Source organism: Aspergillus ruber (genome assembly GCF_000600275.1).
Source record: "Aspergillus ruber CBS 135680 unplaced genomic scaffold scaffold00005, whole genome shotgun sequence".
Taxonomy (NCBI): domain Eukaryota; kingdom Fungi; phylum Ascomycota; class Eurotiomycetes; order Eurotiales; family Aspergillaceae; genus Aspergillus; species Aspergillus ruber.
Genome location: NW_024467301.1, coordinates 794310 through 814052, shown reverse-complemented (window position 1 = coordinate 814052; position 19743 = coordinate 794310). Strand labels below are relative to the sequence as shown.

At 47.0% G+C, this 19743-nt stretch overlaps 8 protein-coding genes across 8 annotated transcripts; 4 read left to right on the top strand and 4 right to left on the bottom strand.

Annotated features, from left to right (window-relative positions):
• Positions 1-391: 391 nt before the first annotated feature.
• On the bottom strand, positions 392-2468 carry acuM (gluconeogenesis transcription factor RDS2; the record flags this gene model as incomplete). Its single annotated transcript, XM_040786181.1, has 7 exons — positions 392-437; positions 491-684; positions 755-1506; positions 1567-1864; positions 1988-2005; positions 2143-2165; positions 2276-2468. 7 exons carry the CDS (start codon positions 2466-2468, stop codon positions 392-394), a joined length of 1524 nt encoding a protein of 507 aa, XP_040641400.1.
• Positions 2469-3416: 948 nt separating this feature from the next.
• Positions 3417-4638, bottom strand: EURHEDRAFT_375533 (uncharacterized protein; the record flags this gene model as incomplete). Its single annotated transcript, XM_040778750.1, has 5 exons — positions 3417-3569; positions 3625-3732; positions 3792-3956; positions 4012-4096; positions 4169-4638. 5 exons carry the CDS (start codon positions 4636-4638, stop codon positions 3417-3419), a joined length of 981 nt encoding a protein of 326 aa, XP_040641399.1.
• Positions 4639-5184: 546 nt separating this feature from the next.
• On the bottom strand, positions 5185-6582 carry EURHEDRAFT_513553 (basic helix-loop-helix domain-containing protein; the record flags this gene model as incomplete). The annotated part of the gene is made up of 2 exons (XM_040786180.1): positions 5185-6458; positions 6519-6582. 2 exons carry the CDS (start codon positions 6580-6582, stop codon positions 5185-5187), a joined length of 1338 nt encoding a protein of 445 aa, XP_040641398.1.
• Positions 6583-7751: 1169 nt separating this feature from the next.
• Positions 7752-9465, top strand: EURHEDRAFT_303330 (uncharacterized protein). Its single transcript, XM_040778279.1, has 3 exons — positions 7752-8038; positions 8118-8229; positions 8290-9465. The coding sequence occupies exons 1-3, from the start codon at positions 7983-7985 to the stop codon at positions 9448-9450; spliced, it is 1329 nt and encodes a 442-aa protein (XP_040641397.1). The 5' UTR covers positions 7752-7982; the 3' UTR covers positions 9451-9465.
• Positions 9466-10155: 690 nt separating this feature from the next.
• Positions 10156-11473, top strand: EURHEDRAFT_409941 (cytochrome c oxidase assembly protein). The gene is made up of 4 exons (XM_040781242.1): positions 10156-10373; positions 10426-10495; positions 10566-11007; positions 11064-11473. The coding sequence occupies exons 1-4, from the start codon at positions 10243-10245 to the stop codon at positions 11108-11110; spliced, it is 690 nt and encodes a 229-aa protein (XP_040641396.1). The 5' UTR covers positions 10156-10242; the 3' UTR covers positions 11111-11473.
• A 1676-nt stretch (positions 11474-13149) lies between these two features.
• On the top strand, positions 13150-15355 carry EURHEDRAFT_400704 (FabD/lysophospholipase-like protein; the record flags this gene model as incomplete). The annotated part of the gene is made up of 9 exons (XM_040780031.1): positions 13150-13344; positions 13403-13618; positions 13670-13720; positions 13766-13865; positions 13918-14097; positions 14173-14305; positions 14353-14622; positions 14672-14887; positions 14941-15355. The coding sequence occupies 9 exons, from the start codon at positions 13150-13152 to the stop codon at positions 15353-15355; spliced, it is 1776 nt and encodes a 591-aa protein (XP_040641395.1).
• A 169-nt stretch (positions 15356-15524) lies between these two features.
• Positions 15525-16687, bottom strand: EURHEDRAFT_303271 (uncharacterized protein). Its single transcript, XM_040778278.1, has 3 exons — positions 16034-16687; positions 15807-15985; positions 15525-15756 (listed from the first exon to the last, which is right to left on the bottom strand). Exons 1-3 carry the CDS (start codon positions 16351-16353, stop codon positions 15635-15637), a joined length of 621 nt encoding a protein of 206 aa, XP_040641394.1. The 5' UTR covers positions 16354-16687; the 3' UTR covers positions 15525-15634.
• A 133-nt stretch (positions 16688-16820) lies between these two features.
• EURHEDRAFT_409939 (DUF4246 domain-containing protein) lies at positions 16821-18923 on the top strand. Its single transcript, XM_040781241.1, has 4 exons — positions 16821-16970; positions 17020-17098; positions 17149-18117; positions 18169-18923. The coding sequence occupies exons 1-4, from the start codon at positions 16834-16836 to the stop codon at positions 18763-18765; spliced, it is 1782 nt and encodes a 593-aa protein (XP_040641393.1). The 5' UTR covers positions 16821-16833; the 3' UTR covers positions 18766-18923.
• The last annotated feature ends 820 nt before the right edge of the window (positions 18924-19743 follow it).

Genomic DNA, 19743 nt, shown 5'->3' with positions numbered 1-19743 from the left:
ATTGGTAAACGATTGATGGGATTTGGTGGTGAAAGTTGAGTTGGATGTCGACTGTCAGGTCAAAGAGAGGGCTCACCTGACCGGGTTAGTTCATACCCATCAACTACACACATACATGTCTACATAGAAGTCATATGTACCCCAAGAACCTTCATTCTTTCCCCTAATATCAACCGTGATAAATACCAACTAATGCTATGGTACACCTGCTTCAAATTGTTTCAAATATTGTGCACTGCCAAAACATGCATATAAACCCAGACCAGATACAGTGATAGACACCCTGTGAGAAACATTCTGAAATGGCACATCCGCAATAAAAGAGACCCAATAATTAATAAGCTTTAACATGCCATTAACATGAAAAACAACCCGCGGAATCTGCAAATCATTATTTTTTCCCTGACGGGAGGAAATTCCCGATGATAAGTGATGGACTACAACAAGTCAGCTTCATGACCCAGCGCCAATAGTAAAGAGTTCTACTCACATATTGTGGGTATCTCGTCGTATCGTAAATGAAAAGCAACACCGGATTCCATCCCCAGAGGTTGAATTCGGATTCTTCAGCGTACAACTCGTAAGCATCGCTTTTTGGGTGTTGTCGAAAGCAATAGCGCCAAATTTCTCCCAATAGCTCACAAGCTGGTCTTCCACAATGATCTCGTGAATAGCCAATTTGCCCTATTAATTGAGAGAAAACATCAGCTCGTCGCTACATCAAAACACTGGTGGGGTAATGTATGAAACTTACATCTCTCAAACTTTCAATAGGAACACCAATCAACTGAGCCATCTCTTTGTTTCCTCGGAAGATTTCTCCTGTTCTTCTCCAACAGCAGGCGGGGATGGCCATACTGGCAAAGACTCGGTCGTACTCCATCAGGCTTCGCTCAAACCACATCTCCACAAGAATAAGCTCGATATCAGTCAAGCTCTGCATCCGCTCACGGAACTTCGGCCTGAACTTGTCCAACTGTCGGAGGATCTTTTGTCGTGATGCCTGCTGCATATGCTTTTCCATATATTGATTTAACCTGGCATAACCCTTGACGTAATTGAATGGTTTCAGCAACCCAGCATCGTATTTCGCCTTGAGAAGTTTGTTCATTCGCTCTTCCGGGGGATCAGAACCTGACGGGTCGGCTGCAGTCATGTAATAAGTCTCCCTTGCCTTGTCGTTCCCCACCGCGTTTGACTGTTGGATGGAGTCAGGTTGGGCCGTTTGGTTTTGTTGCGGTATGGAAAGATGCGATTGCTGAATCAACCCCGAATTAGACCCTCCCATTGCCATCGAGTTGATCAACGTTGGGTCCGAATAGAGCGGGTGCAGATCATCATTCTGGAAAATCGACCCATCGTCCAGCAAGCTACTGCTCAGGAAATCACCGAGCAGATTATATTCGTTGGTCACTTCGTGTGCATTGAACATGTATGAAGGATGGAAGGTGTGCATGTCTTGGAACTGGCTCTGCCCACCCATCCACTCATTGTTGTATCCGATAACTACCCTGCAATGTCAGCTAGACCCCATGTATGTGCATCAAATCATCCGCGGAGCCCTACCCTGTTGAGAGTTGGGGTTCAGACCCTGGCCTGACGAGGACGAAGGAGGCATTTGGTTCACAGACGGCGGGGGAAGGCCCATGGAGCCATCGGCGAGAAGTTGCTGACCCGCAGCATCTTGAACGTCGACGTTCCGAGGCATGCCTTGGACATTCGAAAAATCGTTACTCGTCGAACCTTCGTCGTCTCCTATTGATTGATCGTATTCGCTATTTCGTGATCGCTTCGACGTTTCTCGAGGTTCATCGTGGCACAGATGGCCGATATTGCGCTTTATACACCGTGTACAGGGTCGTTCCTTTTTGACCATCAAAGAGAGAAGAGAAGGAAAGTTGTCAGTAAAATGATCTCCATATGCAAAAAGTCTGTAGCGCGTTTCACACAAATGGGGCTGTCAGGGAAGGTGAAAGGAAGGTCGTACCGAATCGCAAGTCATATGCTGTCGCACATGAGGAAATACCTTGTTAGCAACCATTCCAAGCGCAGTGAAGCATTTGATTAAAGAATAATAATAATAATAATAATAAATGGAAAAAAGACAGTCTAAAGCTCCCAAAGAGGAAGAACGCAGCTTACCGATCGGCGACAATAGACGCAGGCTGCAGACGTGGCGATTCAAGTTAGCATGGTCTCTAGCTTGATTTTTAGGAAAGTACAGTATCTAACTGCCCTCTTCCTTGTAACACACATCGCAACAATAATCCCTTACCATGGTTGACCTTGCGACGCTTCTTTGGGCTGGAATGAGCCCCCGCGGCGGCCTGCTCAGCCTTGCTCTTTGCGCCAGTCTCTAGCGTATCTCCATCGCTCGAATTTGAGTTCATTTTTTCTGTTGTCGCATTGCCAGTCTGGTATTGATTGTCCGGATCCGCGCTCAATTGCGCGATACTGTTCTCTGTCATCGATCGCAAAGGACCGGGCCGGGCGCGAAACGGTTCCTGCGCAAAGTAGTGTAGGTGTAGCTGCTAGTGCTCGTGAGAGTCGCTGAAAACCGGGACGCAACGAAGGTGGGTAGATGGGACCCTGCAGACATCGACCGGGCGCGTCTGGTGCAGGTTAGAATAGAACGAACGAATAAAGAGACATGTATATAACTAGGGACAGGAGTTGCAGGGTGCAAGCGTGGTAGTGAATCAGAGTCCGGGACACTTTCTCGCCTGCGTATCCCCGCTGTCGTCCTCCGGTTTCTAACCGAGCTCCTCCGCATGGGGAGCCGCCACGGACCAGCCTTATCGGCTCAGCAGCATGTTGATGACTAGAAATGAGCGATTTTATGTGACTATACGCAGAACATATTCTAAGAATTGACGCAATGTTGGTTGCCGCATAGGTAGCAAGGATTATCTTATATACAGCGGTTTTACCACATGCCGACTGACCAACCATACTACAACACAATGAGGACGTTTCTGGCACACAGAATCGTGGTTGGTTCATTCTCACGATAATCTGCTAAATGGCGCAAGCATTCTTGGTCTTGATAAGTCTGCTGCCATCTGTTCTAAGAGGACATTGGAAGACCTGTTGGCATTAGGTAACCTGCTCGGCCAGCCCTTCAATGCTTGACAAAGAGATTGTTTGTCCCAGTATACACGATCCACACTTCAGTGTCATTGAAATAAGCAGAATGGAAAAGATACTGGTGAGTAATTACAGCTCGAGGGACTGAAGATGCTCACCCATTATGGCTGTAGTCGCACAGCAGACATGTCCCGATATTCGTGGGAGCTAGGTCGCCAAGAGTGTCTCGCCCGAGCCTCTACAGGCAAGAGCTGATGGCATACACTATACGTGCTCTCACAACACAGGCAAAGGTTGTAGGTAATAGCTGTTTTACCGAGTAAATGTGTTCAATCCTCCGGCATCGGGAGCAGACTCAGAGCTGTCTGTGACCGTTTGACTGCATCTTTGAGACCAGTAAGAGGGGCTGCATTGGTCTGTATGGATTGCAGATGGCCAGTCAGCTGCTTCAATAAACCTTGGACTTCCGGGTCGGATTCCAGCTAGCAAGCCATGTTAGCATCCTTGAAGTAAACGCTTGTCTGTATGATACCCTACCTCAGAAAAGGTAGCCTCGCTATCTTTCGTATCTGCAAGGGTGAATTCGGCAGGCTTCGGGCCCTGAGTCTCAGCCAGGTTGTCAAGATGTCGGAGTACAGGATGTTCCTGCGAGACCAACGGATTAGTCGCGATTCCACCATTTCCAAAGTGAAGGCCAATCTCACATTCTTCATCTGCCTCTTCCTCTCCATCTCAGCTCGCTTAGCATTCTTCTCCATGTCATGTAGCTGTTTTGTTTCCTTGGCAAGTAGAGCCTCTTCTTTCTCGATCTCCGCTTTTAACAGTCCCATGCTATCCGTCACGGTAGCCAGATTCGCCTCTAGGGAACGCTAAACGACCCCGTCATTAGAGATCGCGCGAACACAGGCGACGGGGATAACATACATGCTCATCAAGCGCTGCTTCATACTCGAAACTAGACTCCTTCGTAGCGGGCGGAAACGGCATCCTAGGAAGCCTCTTCCCAAGACTTCAAAAACCAGGGGTTAGCACATTAGCCTTCCTGCCCGTATCAACACTCAAGCCAATCCCATAAACCTACTTCTTTACAACAGCCTGAACAGCAGCCTGCGCCTCAATCCGCTTGCGCTCATTTTGATGCCGTACGATAACCGGGCGCTCGAGAGCGCGAAACATGTCGCGTACCTTGTCCTGCACAGGTTCGGGGAGGGTCGACCATTTCGACTTGATGGTTCGTTCGGGGACATTTCGGACATGGGACTTTAAGTAGGCATATCGTTTATTATCGCGCGTGCTGGTTTTCTTTTCGTTCTTGGTTCTGTTGTTTTTGTTGGTGCTGGTACCGGTGCCCGTATTGTTGTTGTCACTCTCGTCATCGTCCTGGCCAGAATAATTTCTGGCACGCTTCTGCTTGGGGGGGATTTGCGGAGGGTTATCATGCGTGCTGGTTGTCTTGTCCTTCTTGTTTTTGCGATTGGTGTTGGTGTTGGTTTGGTGATCATCACCAGCCTGGCTGGCTTCGTCAGTGGCGCGCTTTCGTTTCGGAGGCATTTCGGGGACTATCGCGTGTAATAGAAGTGCAGGATTAATTAGATATCATAAATAGAAAATAACATGTAGTATCTTGCTCAATTGGAGGAATGGTGCTGTACTCCGTAGCGTGATGTTGAACGGCGGAAGAAACGCGCTCACCGCCCGCTGTCACATGTTCGGAAGGCTAAACGCGGGGTTAAAAGCGGCACTTGACTGCCTAAGGTACCAGTATCTATCGCTTGAGATAATAACCTCGGCGACAGATCTACTAAGCAGCTGACAGATACTCTCATGTTGGGATTAAATAACCAAAGTACATACACAGTCCTTGTATCTCACCGAAATCGCAAATTTGCCATCCCAGGATTTTTCCATAACACATTTCGCCAAATTGCATAGATATCAAAAAATCCCATCCAAAAATGCTATGAGACAACTTATCATGACACCAACTATATATATCATTAGAAACGCCCATCATTTGCTTGCATTTGCTAAGGGAAAGACAAAGGGAAGGAGAAAGTAATCATCATGGTCGCGTAACAGACATGGAAAAAAGAACAGTCACCGGGGTGTTACGAAGCCGCCGTTCGTGTTCTTTAAGTCTACCAACTGTCCTTTGAGGATTTCATTTCCACGCATCATATCCTCTAGCCAGTCAGCAGCTTGTGTGAGCATGGCGCTTTTGCTAAAGCCGCCACCTCTTAGCCCAGGGACAAGCGAGCACATATCATCGAAGCCCTGCCTGATGAGGTTTCGACGTTTCTGCTCAGATAAAATATGGTTATTCCGTTTCTGCTCCTCTGAAAGATTTTCTCTGGCTGCCTTAGCCCCTGCTTTCGATTTACGGAATGAATCATTCGAGCCACGGCGTGGTTTGGTATACCCACTACTCTTTGATCTCCTTCTTGTCTTCAAGCTTTCTTCATCCGAGTTATCTTCCTCTGTTTTAATAAGGGTTTTCTGTCTCTTCTTGGGTTGTGGATCTTCATCCATCGTATCTTGATACGCGCTCCTTGAATGCTGCATGTTGCTAGTAGACCCCGTCCTAGCGTCAAGACCGCCAGCGGTACGTTCTGGGCTAGGTGCTCGAGTATTGGCCGCACTGCTCTGTGGTTCAAGGCATTGAAGATTATCCAATAAACCCTTAGTTTGTTCCTCCTCATTGGGCTGATCCGGTGGCGCCAAGTAACCACGATCCATGAAACTGATGTCGGAGCCCCAGTGAAGAGTTCGCACTTTCGATGCCCGTTGATCAGCTGGTATTGGCTTATGAGTATCAAAAAGCATTTCTGATGTATGAAAGCCAGTGGGTAGATTTGTACGCGGATTGTCGTTCGGTTGCTCGGATGGCTCGTGATGACTAGGCTGTATGTTGAAACCAGGGTTGTTGCCAGAGTCAGGCAGACCCTCATTTGAGAACTGCCTTTGCTGGTCAAAGATAGGATTAAGCCCAGTTCCTTGTAACCCATTCCCATAAAGCATGGACGCAGCCGCAAGTATATCCGAGCTGGTATCTGTATTATTTGACAACGGAGGCCCATTGGGCTTCTCAATGTCTTGACGAGGAAAAACCGGTTGCGAGAGCGAAGTTGTCGAACCTTCAAAAGTCGGCGGAAGCTCGTTTGTCCAATCGAAACTGTAGGGTTCTAATAACTTGTTGTTACTGTTGTTGTTTTGTTGACTGCGCATCCAAAAATCGTTCGAGAAACTGTTCGAGTTCATCGTCGTGAAAAAGTTGTCAAGCATATTGGATTCATTATCATCAAGGAGCGCTGGGCCAGGCGGCGGCGCGGGAGCGGGTTCATACGGCGTATCCATCGGAGAGAGGAAAGAATCTGAAAGTATAACATTCATTAGAGAGAGCAGACAGGAGTATATCCATTATAGACACTCACAGCCAAATGGACCCGGTTGAGGAGTTTCCCGGCCATTCTGGGCCTTTGACGTAGACATATTCATCATTGTAGGGGTTGAGAAAGGAGCGACTGTGAAGGTGATACACGAGTTATCAGAAGGCGTTTGCCACTCCGGTCACTGAGAGCAGCACGCAGACAGACGATATGGACATGCCTCGATCAGCCCAAGGCTCGTTGTCGTAATTGTCAAATCCTCGATATTGTCGAGCAAAACCGTGCAGCAACCTTTCCGAAAAATTCGACGATTGTGTTGCCAACGACTGAGCGAACTGTGTGTCGAACGATGTTGACCTTTTCTTCACAATGATAATGGCGTCTTCAATGACTAGCAGGCGCCCGATGCAGAAAATATGCAGGTGACTATGCGAGGCTCGACCGTGGGGTATATACACACCCTTCTGACCGGAGAAAAACTAGACGGTTTTTCAAAAAAAAAATAAAAAAAATAAAAATAAAAACAACGATACACAGAATGCAAAGCGACTGAAAGAGTGAACGCTTCCCTAGAAACGGACGCAACAAGAACAAAGCTGGACAAGAAGATATAACGAAGTGAACCTGTGGTAGTTCAGTTAATCGCGGTGGTAAGCGAGCCGTCGGTCTTTTCGAGGCGATCACATGTAAAGCAGGCGAAGGTCGCGTGACGTAACGGTATTACCACAATTACAACTCTTTCCGCGGGGTGGAACGTTCTTGATCCGTAATACCATGTTATGGGGGAACATTCGGACCAACTGCCAAAGACAGGAATATTGAAGGTGGATGTCTACAACTCATTTTCCTCCAAAAGGCTGGTATTTTGCGTGTTTTCCAGTCAGAATAACTGGCAATTGGGAAGTTCAATACTTGTAGCTGCCCCGCATTTATCCCTGTCCGTGGTGAGTCTAGGGGTCGCCCGAAGGTCTCGTACGAGGCCCGGACGGAGAACCTACCTCTTCTATACTACTTCTCCAGAAGTTCCAAACTTGCTACGCCGGTGATCGTCTCTCGAATCCCCTGAACCGCCCGCTGGATATATTTCTATTCTTGAAGATAAAAGAGGGAAAACTAAGTTTCTGTTGCCGAGGTTGAATACGTCGCCTACTGCCTTCCAGTCAGTGCAGATCGCTGGTGGATCGTACTACAAGAAAGCCCCTGCGGGAGTAGTATAGGCGGCGCCCGGCCTCTCCGTCTCTGGTGTGTTTCCCACGAGATGCTGTGAATTTTTTTTTTTTGTCGGAGAAAGCCGCGTGGCGTTTTGTTCGAATACTGGGTTTATCTGGAGAGTTCAGAGCTGGGTTGTGTTGCTCCCTAGTTTGAGCCCATTTCCAGACCTCCCACAGTTGATCATTGGTTGTGCACCAGACCCAGAAGCCGTTTCTGACGTTGAGTGTTACCCAGAGTACGCTGTGTCTGTGTGACAGGGATGGTTTGAGTCAGAGGATCTGAGAGCTCTTTGGCGTCATGGATCCGTTCAGCCTTGTTTGCGGACACAAGAGCAACCTCCAACTCCTCAAGCCGTAAGTATAGTGAATTCTTCTTTCTATCTATTTCGAAGTGAGTCGCTAACATCAGGGGTTGTTCCTCTGCTATTTGTAGTGCACTACGCGCGTATGCACTGGGATATCTCTCCTCGACTACTCCGAAAGTCATATCCAGCTTACGGTGTCTTCGGAGGAACAACCTGAGCTATAAGGAGAAACTTCAAGAGGTATGTTGTTGTATAGTTTGGTGACCGTAACCCATTGCAGAACTGACTTTGGGTGTCTAGATTGGCCGTGCTTTAACGTGCGCAATACGCCTAAATAGCTTTCCTTCTTTCTGTGCTTTATTGGTTGGAGGTTCGACAATCTCCCCCATTCTATTTTTCCGTCTATGTGAGCTGGTGGCCCGTACGCTTGGCTTTAAAGCAAATGTCTTGAAATCGCACGGCCTTGTACGATTCATCCGCCTTGCCACTGCATTTTTATCATCTCTATTGAGTTTACAACTTCTAAACCAGAAGCCTATCAGATTGCAGACAACCACTCGCAATGTAAGCGATGATGCACAAAGCAACGGGAAAACACAAGATCCTCGTGAATTTGCGGGTAGGACAATGGACCTTACCCTTTTCACTCTCACAAGAGCTGCCGACGCCCTGGTTTGTCTGGCATGGTCGACCTGGTGTCGTCGTCGTAAAGCCCAAGGTCGCTTGACGTGGGCAGAGACTATTGCTCCTCAGTTAGCAGACGCAGGGGCTTTCGCTGCGAGTTCTGCAATCGTGATGTGGGCATGGTTTTATCTTCCGGAAAGATTACCCAGGTCTTACGGGAAATGGATTGGAGATATAGCTAAAGTGGACTCTCGTTTAATTGAGGCCCTTCGTCGCGTACGGAGAGGGCAATTTGTGTATGGAAAGGACACGGGCCAAGCGCCCCTTCTTGAATCTATGTGCAGGGACTATGGTTGGCCACTGGAATGGGGCAGCCCAGAGAAAACAATCCCCATTCCTTGCGAGATGGTGCACATGGATTGTGGTCCGAATTGCGAGTTTCATGCTTTTATGCGTTTTGCTAAAACTCTCAAAGTTGCCTGTGCAACTTACATTCCACTCCAACTTGTCTTTCGTTTCCGGGCTTTGAAGTCCCGGCAGTCTCTCATCGGGGCACTCACCGATGCTTTGCGCTCATCTGCGTTTCTTTCTGCATTCGTTACGCTCTTTTACTACTCTGTCTGTCTCGCTCGAACCAGGCTCGGACCAAAACTCTTCGATCTGAAAACTGTCACGCGGCAGATGTGGGATTCGGGACTCTGCGTTGGTGCTGGATGTGTGATGTGTGGCTGGAGCATACTCGTTGAGAAGCCGCGAAAGAGACAGGAACTTGCATTGTTCGTGACTCCCAGGGCTGCAGCATCTGTGCTGCCACGGGTATATCCCAAAAAGGTATGATTGATTAATTCCGGCTCACTTGCCTCTGGTCAAGGCGAGTGTTGGGTTACATCTGCACCCCCGCTGCTATTTCTGACATTTCTCTCAAATACTAAATTCCCATTGGCTGCTTTTGCTAATGTTCTTTCTTTCTCGTGTAGTACCAACACCGGGAATATATCACTTTTGCGACGAGCGCGGCTATTCTTTTCACTTGTCTTCAAGAAAGACCCAATATTATCCGCGGTGTCTTTGGAAAGATTGCAAATGGTGTCTTGAAATAGGAGGGGACAGGAGAAGCATTCATTATCCTTTCCGTCGTATTCACTTCCTTCATTGTTAGGCATCCGGTGTTGGAGAGACATGTATTATTAACAATAACTAGTAACTAATCATCATTAATGGTAGTAATTTTGCTGATCATAGCCTTCATTGTCAGATTTACCTACATCCCCTTCATTTGCATTGTTCTATGTCTATCTCCCAAGGCATATTGCAACTTGAACGTAGCTCTCCTGTACAATGCGCCGTTGTTCTCTATTAACCTAACGTTTCAGAGAGAACTATACATATATTCTCCGAAAGACTTAATATCTGCGCGATTGCAGACTCATTTGTCGCGATAAAGCGCGCGGTCTTATCGATAAGGATCTTGCCAAGATATAATCACGTGTTGTGGATCTTCAATCCACAGGGAAGACGACGGGATTTGCTCTCTCAATCAGCTTCACATTTAAGTCAATCGACATGTTCGCTCGTTTTATACTCCCATGGGGCCGCTCCTCGTTATCGGGGGCAGTTTCCCGGCCGTCAATGTTTTTGAGAACACGATGTTTTCAGACTGGGGCAAGGTGCTTCTCTCGGAATTCCGTCCTGCGGGAGGAGAGCGCTTCCGCAGCGCCGTTTAAAACAAAACCATCGGAAGAGCGGAATACGTCTGCGATGTGAGGAAATACTGGAATTGGACTTTGAAATTCGTGCGCTTATATGTCCCAGGTACTACATGATCAGTCTTATGCTCGGAACCGTTGGCCTTGCGTATGGTTCCGTTCCTCTCTATAAGATGGTGTGTATAGCTGCTGTCTGCGTCCAATTCCTTTCCAGACAGCTAACGTGATGCTCTTGCGCTGATGTAGATCTGCCAACAAACTGGCTGGGGTGGTCAACCAGTCCTCACTCACCGCGGCGGAGACAACGATACCTCAGCTCGCGTAATTCCCGTTACCGACTCCAGACGACTGCGCATTACGTTCAACGGCTCCGTTTCAGATGTCCTACCTTGGAAATTCACACCGCAGCAGCGTGAAGTACGAGTTCTACCTGGAGAGACTGCTCTTGCCTTCTACACGGCCACTAACAAGGGCCCGGCGGATATTATCGGTATCGCGACGTACAGTGTGACGCCTGGTCAAGTTGCTCCGTATTTCAGCAAAATTCAGTGTTTCTGTTTTGAGGAGCAGAAGCTGAATGCTGGGGAAGCGGTTGATATGCCGGTTTTCTTCTTCATTGATCCGGATTTTGCGAAGGATCCTGCAATGAAGGGCATTGATACTATTACGCTGTCTTATACATTTTTCAGTAAGTGTTTGTGTTCTTCTGGTATGTTCAAGTTGACAGTCCACTAACTGAAACAGAGGCACGATATGATGATAATGGTGTTCTGAAGCCGATTCAAAATTAAGGCTAATTGGCGAATGATTTACGACTACTTTGGCTCATCTCGCATGCAAGATGATTTGATCTCTGGTCTGCCGGACCCACCACACATCGAAAGATTGATTCAGTGAAACTTTTAATCTATCGAGGGGCATATTCTCTGGCATGCCGGCGTTTGTCATTTTAACCACGGCATGGAGATCTACAGATAGAATCTTCATTCTTTGACCTTATGCCATGAACAAAAGCAACTTCCCCTCTCTTTCAAGAGACTTGAATGCATCATGAATATACCTCTAGACCTCTGGATGCTCGAGAGGATTGTGTACTATATTTTTATGTATATATACACCTATACGAAAATGAATTTTTGGACTCTTGCGCGTGCTGAATATGGCGGCTCTGAGGAAGCAACAGCTGATAAGGTTGTGCAAGAAGTTAGAGCGGAGATTCATTCTGCAAGAGTTGGGAAGGAAATCCACCTAGGCAGCCGACTAAATGTACGGTCTCGTAACGACAAGGATTAAAATTTTTTTTCTTTTTCTCAATGAAGTTAAGCAGTGCGTAGAAAACCAAGGAAGAGGTGAAGCTCGCTTCATTTCGTGGAAATACGCAGAACAGAACAAACCAATTGAGTTGGAATGGAGATACACTGGAGTTATGACGCCCCAACGACTAGTTATCTACCTTTAAAGCTAAGTTCTATGTAAAGCCCTTGGGACCTGGATTTTCTAGGGCGATTGTAAATTTTCTGGTCAGATACTCACCCACCTTATACTTTACGTGGGTAGCTCAAGGCTATCAACAAAATCTTTACCAACCCAAAGGCCTGCATAGTTACGAAAGAAGAAGAAGAAAAGCTTCAATCTTATGCCTGGATACCATGATACATTCATCTTCGTATACTAGAAAAGAATGATACTCACTGGATTTGACTATAGAATAGAAAAAGGTTGTACAAGATGCGCTTCTATATGCGGCAAGGGCTCCTTAGACAGTCGCCCGTGTTGAAAAAGTAAATAACGCATGAAGAGCGCAGCGTGATTTCCTTTTCCTTCCCTTCTGATCCAATCTACCACCATGGCTTGTGAGAGACACTGAATAGGAACTCACGGTGCGGAAGATTACTTCAGACTCTGCGTACACACATCCAGATCGCACATTATTTGGCCAACATCTGCGTGCTCTTCCTGCAAGTTGCTACTCCGCAGAGGAGGACTTTTCCGCTGTAGGCCACCCTTATGTACTTGGTAAACTGTATTTACTATCGTCACCCGGGATACTTTATAATCACGACTTGCCTGACATTTTACAGCTATGATACTCCACTCATACCAACTGTCATAGGGACGCAGCAAGTCATTTGGGCACAAATACGGCCACGTACACCGTACATCGTACTCCCTTGGGCGTTGCACTTACCGAAAAAGTACTGGGTCCCTCATCTCTTTAGCATTATTCATCAACTGAATAGAAATCATGCAGGTGGGGATGGGGACGCCCCGTTCCACGGCGAGCTGAAATGCACGATGAATGCACCTCATTCGGCAATAGTGTGGGTACTCAATGTACCGATGGTAATGGGGCCTCCGATGCAAGACTCGCGTCGCTCAGCTCTGTTGCCTTGCGGTTTAGCATGATGCAACTCCTCGCCGTGGAAAGGAAATCCCCAGCAACAGCATTGATGTACCCAAGTTCAAATTGGGTCCGAATCTCTGTATTGAGTTCTTCACATCCAAACAATCCATCGGTCGATTGCCTGTCATGAGTTAGCTGTCTGTGTCGATAAGCTACACACCAAAATTGTGCATAGTCGCAGATCAGTTGCGAGCTGCTGAAAATGAGCCATTGCGGGTTGCCAGCTGTTACTCCATGGAATCTCAGCTGAGCCATTGCCATATCAGCTGCATATTATTACCCAAATCGAGGCTAACAGTCGAGTATGGCGCCCGAGGCTGAGCTTTTGAATTGAGCGAAATTCAGCTTTCCCAAATCATATATAAGCCCAGTGGGATATCCTAGACGGAATATAAATTACGAGCCATATACTTTACAATTGGCACCATGGTGATGCAAGGCAAGATCAATCCAGAGGAGCTCTGGGCCCTCGAACCCTTTCCGTCTCTGCCAACTGCACTTGAGAATAAGTCATACAAGCTCGAAAGCGATGGAAATGTACTGGAAGTTACGCCCGAGAGTGACGAGACCTTGGGTGTTGAGGAAGATAATCTTAAATGTGTAATGTGGTTTAATACTGGAGTATGTCTGCTCATGTGTCATGATCTCTAATTTATTATATCTAATGAAATTTATATAGCCCTTGACACTCGCAACAATCCGAAGGATCGATAGTCTTCAGTTGTTCACTGAGTCGCATGACGCGAATTCTGTCCTTACCACAGCTGATAACCGGACCTGGTTCGATCTTGCCATTCTGGAGAATGAAAATGACCAGCATGCTAGAGTCAAGCAAGAAATTGAGCTGGTGTGGACGAGTCATAGAAATCGAAGCCAGACGACGGAATTTGGCTGGGTAGGTTTACTAAATTCTGATCAAGAGAATGTATTGACCGAACATATTTAGGACAAGGGAACTGTCTTTGACAAGAATCATCCTTTTCTACGTTTGTTAGAGGTGTGTACGCTATATTTCTAACTTGAAAATGCTAATAAGACCTAGGACGGAAATTGTCTCGCAGTCCGTGTTTGTTCCGGCGACCAAAATGCCCACAACGTGGTTAGGAATGCAATTCTGAAATTGGATATTGGTGATGAAATGGGTAAGATGAGTCCCAGGTGCAATTTTGCAACGATGCTAATTGCTCATCTTAGTCCGTGATGCCATTACATACAACGAGACACCAAAGGAAACCAAGATCATGGTGAATGTCTTCAAGGAGTGCAACTCTAGTGTGCCTTCTGGCGATTACATGCCATGGGTCTCTCTTGGTGCTTTCAGGGCTGACTATTACGACGACGGTCGTACTCATCCATTACGTGTTCTTGCTATGGGTATGATTTTCTTTCTTTCTTTCTTTCTTTCTTTCTTTCTTTGCTGCCAATGTTGATTGCTGCTGACAAAAGTAGATGGGGGCGGTGTCCGTGGATTGTCTTCTCTTTATATCCTCCAGAAAATTTTCGACAAGTTAGCAGAAAGGTTGGGAGAAAGGAGAAAGCCGTGTGATGTTTTTGATATGATTGGAGGTACCAGTACTGGAGGGTATGTATTGCATGGTATCTGTTCGCGAACTCTACTAACTTCTTCAGCTTGATCGCTATTATGCTTGGTCGTCTTCAAATGGATGTCAACGACTGCATTCAAAAATACCAAGAATTGATGGGCATAGTCTTCAAGAAACGTCAAGGAATATTTGGATCGGCTTTGGATTGGATAACCAAGAATGGGAGCCTTCTTTGGAGTGGCCAAACCTACGACGACAAACCTCTCGAAACACAAATCAGGAAGCTCGTAAAGGACAAACTCGGAACTGAGAATGCCGACCTATATGAGGGGGATAGCAATGCGGCTTGCAAAACGTATGAGTTCTATTCTCTCATCGATCTACATCAAATTAACATATTTTAGATTCGTTGTAGCTACCCGGAGAGACGCGCTCAACAACCGTTCCCCGGTATTCTTGCGTTCCTACAAGCATCCCCATGAAACTCGCGGCCTCCGCAATGTCAAAGTGTGGCAAGCTGCTCGTGCAACATCTGCTGCTCCCACATACTTTTCTTCTATGAAGTTAGGTGACTATGAGTTAGTTGATGGAGGCTTGAGTGCCAACAATCCTCTTGGATGGTAAGTACAATTCCCCCCGTTTCCTAAATAAGATATAACGCTGACCCCTCCAGGCTATGGACAGAAGTCTTGAGCATCTACGGCATGGGCCGTAGAGCCAACTGCTTCCTCAGTATTGGAACTGGCATCGACTCCAACCAAGCGATTACAGATCCAAGAAAAGCGCCTGTTCAGGCCGTATCGGCTCTAACGGCTGCTGCTACCAATACCGAGATTACTCACCTTCTCTTCAGGACTCTTATCGACGCCTTCGCACCAAATAGTGGGAAACCGAAATACTGGCGTCTTAATGTCAACAAGCCTATCGGTAAATGCATCGATGGTCAGGACCCCGAGAACTATGAGAAAGTGGTGGCCTTGGATGATAGTGGAGCTGCGAAGGTGTTAGAAAAAGGCGCTAAGGAGTATATCGACGAAGTGGGTGCTGATATCCAGAAGTGTGTTGATGCCATTTTGGATAAGCAATAGGTTGCTTCTTGATTTATTCCTCTTTGGTCAGCTATTTATATAAATATACAAGACACAACGCCCTACTGTTTATTTCTCTAGAATTCCAACCACAATGGTGCCGCAACCAGCGTATATGTATCCACTTTGCCATCCAAGTCTTTTCGGATTGACCGGACGCAAAAGAAAATGTCGAATCATAACAACAGGTCCACAGTGATGCGACGGATTCCATCAATGCTAGACTTTACCAGGCACATGCATAAGATCCTACATTTATTAACTTAAACTCGGCCGCTCTTATATGACAGGGCACAAGCCAGTCAATAAGGGAACACAGTTGGAACGATTCTTGACCAGCTTCAGCTGGGTTGTCCACCTCTGGGGAATGAACTCGTCCGGACGTTCAAAGGCGTTAGAATCTAAGCGTTTGTCAGCAGTAGTCCACTAAGATTAGAGTTAGGGTACTTGCCTAGGAAAACAGTGTGAAGTGGAACCTGGACAAGTGTATGGCCTGGTATGTACGTCTCGGACAGTGATACCCTCTGCGGGAGTAACGCGTTAGGCACCAGACAGGGCAGCAGGAGGAAGAGGACAAGTTCATAGATGACGGCGTCGAGTAGCTCAAGTTCGGCGAGGCAATCGTTGGGGCTCTTCAATAAGTTGCTTATCCCAGACAATATGGAAGATTGTATTCACATTCGGAGGATAAGAGTTCCAATCCCTTGACACCAAACGAAACGAAGGTGCGGATCCTTCAGCCTACACCTTTTACGATCCCTCGCGGTGCAGTGAACCACAAGGCGACAATCAAGTAGTGATAACCCCGAGCTGAACTCGACAAGCTTAATGAGGAAGCGGAGGCCGGGAAGTCTCCTGATGGATCGAGAATGGCCGTCGCTGGTGATATCATTTATATCCCTCCTCCACACGGAACTTTGTCCGAGAAGGCGCCTGTACTCGAGACCAGCACAACCCCCGGGCGTTGCGCAACATATCAAGATCTGGCCCGAGTGCATAGAAGCAGTGATTGGTACAGAGACATCTCAAAGCGAAAACTAGAACATTACTAATCCGGATCCATGCTGGATTGTTGAGGTGGACAGCTCTGGCGGCCTGTCCTGTCATCTTTTTTGTCATTGGAGGAGATAAAAAAGGACTGTCAGGAGGCAATCCAGCAAACCGTTCTGAAGCTGAAGGCTAAGGATTAGATAGGCCTCTAAATCTGATGTTTTCCTGCGTGATCTATGGGCTAGACATGGTTCATATCCGCAGAGGTTCGGTTAACCCATCCAAGAAGTGATAAATTAAACATTAGAGCGAGTAATTATCGCTCTACTCGTAATAAGGACAAGGCAGCAAAGGAACTAAAAAGCCATATGAATCGAAAGTCGAAGTAAGGTTGTAGGGTGGAGTTAGGCAACCGCAGCTGCCTCGCCACATGAATCGGTATATAGCCCAATTCAAAACCCTTTCTCCAACCTCTCAACGAGCATACCATGGCTTCTCAAGCATCTCGTTTCGATCTCCCCGGCTATAAATTGCCGTTGAACTTCACTTTGGGGAAAAATTATAACTCGCCTAGACTCTTTCCCAACGCGCTGAACTACAATGATATCGAGGGAGGCTACGTGGGGTAAGGATCGTGGACCTGCTTATGGCGCGCAGAACTAACACACATTTAGTCGATCAAACACCCATCGGGATCTGTTGATGATGCAGGCGATTCAGTCCATTACGGAAAAGCCTCAATGGAATCGAAAGGTATGGTTGTATGGCCATATAGTTCAAAAATCGATCGTTGATCAGTGAAGGCTTTTGACGACGAAATCATGTCGAAATGGCGCGACGAACTCCTCAGCAGCGGCAAGGATATCACGCCCAAGATGACTGATTGGATCTTCAAGGAGCTCCAGTGGAAAGCTGGTGTTTTTCATGAGACGGGATACACCGTCGCTTTCGATCCTGGCGTTGTCAAGGCAGACGGTATAATCCCGTCCGAGCTCCAGAAGGAATTGAAAGATGCAGCTCGTCCGCTAGAGGATGTTCCGGAGGAGGAGAAAGATTACCATCCTGGGTCGGACAAAAAGGTCGTTGACCTGGTGCATCCTTCGCTCTTCCCTGTCATCTATGGCCGTACTCGCATCCTTTCCGACCAGGTGATTCGACTCGATGACTGTTTCAGCACCATAGGGCAGGGCCAGTTACTTCAAGTGCCACCAGAGGAACAAGCTCACATTCCCAACGACAGCTATGGCTATTCGGCTTACCCAGGTCACCAAGGCTACAGCCGCCAATTCCAATGGCTGCCTTGTGATATTGAGCTTACTCCAGACAATGGATGTCACATTGCCTCATATGTGAACAACCTACATCCCCAGAAGCACCGGGACCTATACCAAGCCATTGAAAAGATCCTCGCCAGAACAATCCCACTCTGGGATGCGACTCTAACTAACGTGAATTCTGACTACAACCGGATTCCTTACCACACGGTTGAATTCCACGGACATCCGGATCCCGAACCTCGGCCCGCCAATGAAGAGGAGGAGGACAGCGATGAATTTTGGCAACGACATTCGGAATGGGAAAACTCAACACCCATTAAAAAGCCTGAGCCGGGCGAATTTAAACCGCCCGAGGTTCATCCGTATGACAAGGTCGACTTACGCGAGCAGTTTGCCAAAACGGGGTTGCAGGTTATCGTCAAACTGGCCAACATCGAATTGAACCCAGAAAAGCCCGAGTACGAAGGGGGATCATGGCACGTAGAAGGGCAGCTGGTAAGTAACCATTCTATTCTGGTCTGAAGAGTCATAAACTGACATTTGTAGAACGAGCATATTTGCGCAACCGCCCTATACTACTACGACAGCGAGAATATCACGGACAACACTCTCTCCTTCCGGCAGCGCGCCCGCGAAGATATGTACGATGTCTCCTATCCTCAAGACCAACACGGGTTTTTGAATGAAATTTATGGCTTTCCTCCGGATGTTGATGGTCGTAACGACGCAGTCATCACACAAGATCTAGGTAGTGTGTCGACCCACGAAGGCCGTCTGCTGACATTCCCCAATATCCTCCAACACCGCGTGTCTCCTTTCTCACTGGCAGACAAATCGAAACCCGGACACCGCAAAATCCTCGCCTTCTTCTTAGTTGATCCGAATCTCCGCATCATCTCTTCGGCGCACGTTCCTCCACAGAGGGAGGATTGGTGGATTGAGAGAAGGATCGCGCTTGAAGAGTCTCTGATGGTGCTCCCACCTGAATTACGAAACATGATTCATGGGGAAACAAATGTTACTCCTATTACCATGGATGAGGCAAAGAACTATAGGTTGGATCTCATGGAGGAGAGGAAGGCTGCAACTGCTGAGCACAACAGCGATTTTGAAAACGGCAATTTTAGCTTGTGCGAACATTGATTAATGTCAGACGTTACTTTTGATAGTCTTCTCTAATCTCAACACCTGTTGCTATTGCTGTACTCTGTAAATAGCTTGACGATAAGTAACGTAGTAGACTTGGAACAATTTTGCCGATAAACATGCGACGCCCTGGCTTTACTTATAGGAATGGTGACATGGCAGCTTTTGTCCTATAACTTCAAAATTGTATATCCACAAGCATTTATATCGCATCCCCGCACACTCCAGTATAATCTCCTGGCATCTATTTAAATACCCTGTGGCCTCCTCAAAATTATGCCAGGCATCATTATACGCTATACTGAAAGATAGTTTTCCCTCAAATGTCCCAAGAAGAAAAAAAAATCCAAGACCAGTCTCCAATTCTTCGCCAGTGACCCACGGATCATCTAGCTCGAAAGCGAATCGACGCGGCTGGATAATCTTGTCCACAACGCCCACGCTCAAAATGGATGCGGAGGGTGTACAGTTTAGACTAGGAACTAGTATTGGGGATAGGTCTCAGGCTAGGGTGGCCAGGGTCCAGTTGGCAGGCATTAGGCCGATGTGTTCTGTGTCGTCGCTGATTTTTGTGTAGAATGTTTTGGTTTGTTTTATGATGTTTCGGGATTCATCTTTCTGCTACTTGGGGTCTTTTTGAGAGGCAGAGACTGCCAGGGCTTCAAAATTAACGGCTAGACTTTGTCCAGAGACGGAATGATAGGTCAACACATCATGTGCGGGAGTACCATAGGGTGGAAGACAGTAACTGCGTTTGTTGATGATAGAATGGTTCATACAGCGCACGCTTAGTACCTTCGTATCTTTGTCGCTTTTGAGCATCCCGCACTTCCATGACAATAGCAGCATGATACGTATGCGCTACACTTGTCCCATGAGCCTTTCATGTCCCTAGAAGCCGCTTAGTCTGTTTATTGTCCAGCCTGAGGGCTATACGTTGATTTTTTTTTTTTTTTTTTTTTTTTTTTTTTTTTT

What these genes read in the sequence shown, in the direction of transcription:
- EURHEDRAFT_303330 (XM_040778279.1), top strand. Translation starts at nt 7,983, where the DNA reads ATGGATCCGTTCAGCCTTGTTTGCGGACACAAGAGCAACCTCCAACTC. An exon ending in AACCTCCAACTCCTCAAGCC is followed by an intron (nt 8,039 to 8,117) that starts GTAAGTATAGTG and finishes TGCTATTTGTAG; the next exon opens with TGCACTACGCGCGTATGCAC. An exon ending in ATAAGGAGAAACTTCAAGAG is followed by an intron (nt 8,230 to 8,289) that starts GTATGTTGTTGT and finishes TTGGGTGTCTAG; the next exon opens with ATTGGCCGTGCTTTAACGTG.
- EURHEDRAFT_303271 (XM_040778278.1), bottom strand. Translation starts at nt 16,353, where the DNA reads ATGCACTCGGGCCAGATCTTGATATGTTGCGCAACGCCCGGGGGTTGT. An exon ending in GGAACTCTTATCCTCCGAAT is followed by an intron (nt 15,986 to 16,033) that starts GTGAATACAATC and finishes CTTATTGAAGAG; the next exon opens with CCCCAACGATTGCCTCGCCG. An exon ending in ACTTCACACTGTTTTCCTAG is followed by an intron (nt 15,757 to 15,806) that starts GCAAGTACCCTA and finishes ACAAACGCTTAG; the next exon opens with ATTCTAACGCCTTTGAACGT.
- EURHEDRAFT_409941 (XM_040781242.1), top strand. Translation starts at nt 10,243, where the DNA reads ATGTTTTTGAGAACACGATGTTTTCAGACTGGGGCAAGGTGCTTCTCT. An exon ending in GAGCGGAATACGTCTGCGAT is followed by an intron (nt 10,374 to 10,425) that starts GTGAGGAAATAC and finishes TATATGTCCCAG; the next exon opens with GTACTACATGATCAGTCTTA. An exon ending in CCGTTCCTCTCTATAAGATG is followed by an intron (nt 10,496 to 10,565) that starts GTGTGTATAGCT and finishes GCGCTGATGTAG; the next exon opens with ATCTGCCAACAAACTGGCTG.
- EURHEDRAFT_409939 (XM_040781241.1), top strand. Translation starts at nt 16,834, where the DNA reads ATGGCTTCTCAAGCATCTCGTTTCGATCTCCCCGGCTATAAATTGCCG. An exon ending in ATCGAGGGAGGCTACGTGGG is followed by an intron (nt 16,971 to 17,019) that starts GTAAGGATCGTG and finishes ACACACATTTAG; the next exon opens with TCGATCAAACACCCATCGGG. An exon ending in AGCCTCAATGGAATCGAAAG is followed by an intron (nt 17,099 to 17,148) that starts GTATGGTTGTAT and finishes TGATCAGTGAAG; the next exon opens with GCTTTTGACGACGAAATCAT.